Source organism: Dreissena polymorpha, chromosome 6, assembly GCF_020536995.1.
Source record: "Dreissena polymorpha isolate Duluth1 chromosome 6, UMN_Dpol_1.0, whole genome shotgun sequence".
NCBI lineage: Eukaryota > Metazoa > Mollusca > Bivalvia > Myida > Dreissenidae > Dreissena > Dreissena polymorpha.
Window position 1 is genome coordinate 115,077,074 of NC_068360.1, and position 2,122 is coordinate 115,079,195.

Below are 2,122 nucleotides of genomic sequence, written 5' to 3' on the forward strand. Positions count from 1 at the left end.
TCATTGGTAAATATGTTGATTGTTTTACAATGTTGAAATAATGAAAATGCAATAGCATTTTCATCTTCTAAGGAACAAAGTCTTTCCTTATGATCAAATTGATTAAAAAAAATCTGTGTCGAAAACCATAAACTTATCGGCAAATGTATGACCAAAGATTTTACTACAAATCATTGCTGCCGCCGGATCAAAAGCAAACTTATGTCTGTCACTGTCAATACTGGCCTTTCTGTACGACAAAATGTATAAGATGAGTATAGATTAATATATATGTCATTACCTTTACTAAAACGATCAAACGCAATAAGCATAAAGCAACTTGCAGGTTCTCGTGATGTCCTCGGGTTAAGTATTGAATGATAGTTACACGATGGTGGATCTATACCTTAATCGCTCATAAACCGCTTGGTAGCTGTACATCAGATTTCTTGGACGGACATGTTGTATCTGATGTCAGTTTCATCTTACCGATTCTGCTTATATTCAACGATTCCATGAAATATTTGTGTAGATACTGAATCGACATTGTTAATATTGTCTTGGCTTAATAGGGTTTACCGTTTTACCATCTTAATCTTCAATTATTGATGAATGGGAAACGTGCGGAAATTGTAATATCGACCATATGTAAACGATCAAACAAAGGTGTTTTTACCATAAGGTTCGTCCGTCATCAGGAAAACGACTTACTGTACATATTATGGCTTGTTCGTGACAGTTGTCAGTCTAGATAAACAGACTTGACTGACATTTTCTAAAATTGTCTAGTAAAGTTTAAATAGAAAGTAACAATTGACTTTTTCGCAAGTGAACAATTGAATGAACGAGACGTAAGGATCATTACAACAAAATTAGAATTGTGTGTTAAGTATGAAGAAACATCATAAATCGTATGAAAAGTCTCCAACCCTACTGTTTAACATACCCTGTTGGAGATGAATACCTGTCGTCGGCAACTCAAACGAGTCGAACTCACAAACGTGATTGAGGTTTTAATTGAGATTACTCTACCAGAGTCCCATTCTTGTTCGTTATGACGTCTATTTGGTGCGTCGTTGACGCAGTATGCACATACACTGTAAGTGGTATCAATCTACCTTATCGAATGTCTTTCTTTGCTTAAAAAAACTATTAATGGTCCTAGAGGCCTTAATATATCATACAGTGGTATTATGTCAAAGATAACTTTAAAATAAACAACACACACACACACACACTAACTTTGCTATTAAATTTGCACAATTTGTGCAATTACCTTAGATTAAAAAATCACATCGCATCATCGCAAACATGATACCTTGTAAAGTAAAAATTAATTAAAGGACATTTTTTTCAATTCATATTATTAATGTCATTTATATGTGAAGAAAACAAGCATCAATAGTGATATCTCAGAAAGACAAAGGTAGGGATGGAGGGAGGGAGGAAGAGAGGGTTTACAATATAATATATAATTCTTCAAAATATTGAATGTTTACAAAAAATGGAAGTTGTAAAACATACTCTCTTTTTTCAAATGAATATCAACATTATAATACTGTTCAATAGTTTATATAAAGTAATAACTTTAATTGCAAATGTTAAGTGTAAGCGTCTTCACGATTCCAGTATTGAAATGTGTACACAACACATGTAGATCTGTGTCGCCGAACATGAACGTTACTTGAATTTCCTGTTCAAGCAGAGGAATTCCAATTTCAGCATCAACTGCAAGTGTTCCTAGGATATCACAGCCAGATTCTGTTGTGAAGATTGGGTCTTCGTTTTGTGTTCGGTGTATAACGACGTAATCGGGGTTATCAGACAGCGTAAAGTTGCGTGTCACCTTGCTATCAACTGGAACATCGTCATTTGCTCTTACAAATATCTCGAAACAGTTCTCGACTCTCCATTCTCCTTGTCTGTATACCTTTTTGTCGATAGGATGTTTTTCCTCGTCATATATTTCATTTATTTTTACCCCATACGTGTGATCCATAACCCTGGATGAAATAATATCAGGCTTATGTCCAAACATCACGGCTCCTTTCAGCACAGCCAGACCCGCCTCACCAGGAACGATCAGCTGTTTCTCAGGAAGTTCTTGCCGAAACCTCTGTTGGACATAAGGACTGTCCGCAAA

At 35.4% G+C, this 2,122-nt stretch overlaps 1 protein-coding gene across 1 annotated transcript in view; it reads right to left on the reverse strand.

Annotated features, from left to right (window-relative positions):
- Positions 1-1,291: 1,291 nt before the first annotated feature.
- Positions 1,292-2,122, reverse strand: part of LOC127836288 (heat shock 70 kDa protein 12A-like) — a 7,370-nt gene continuing 6,539 nt past the window's right edge. Inside the window, exon 5 of the mRNA XM_052362794.1 lies at positions 1,292-2,122. This exon is cut by the window's right edge and continues 497 nt beyond it. Coding sequence (XP_052218754.1) covers positions 1,568-2,122 — 555 coding nt within the window. The 3' untranslated portion in view covers positions 1,292-1,567.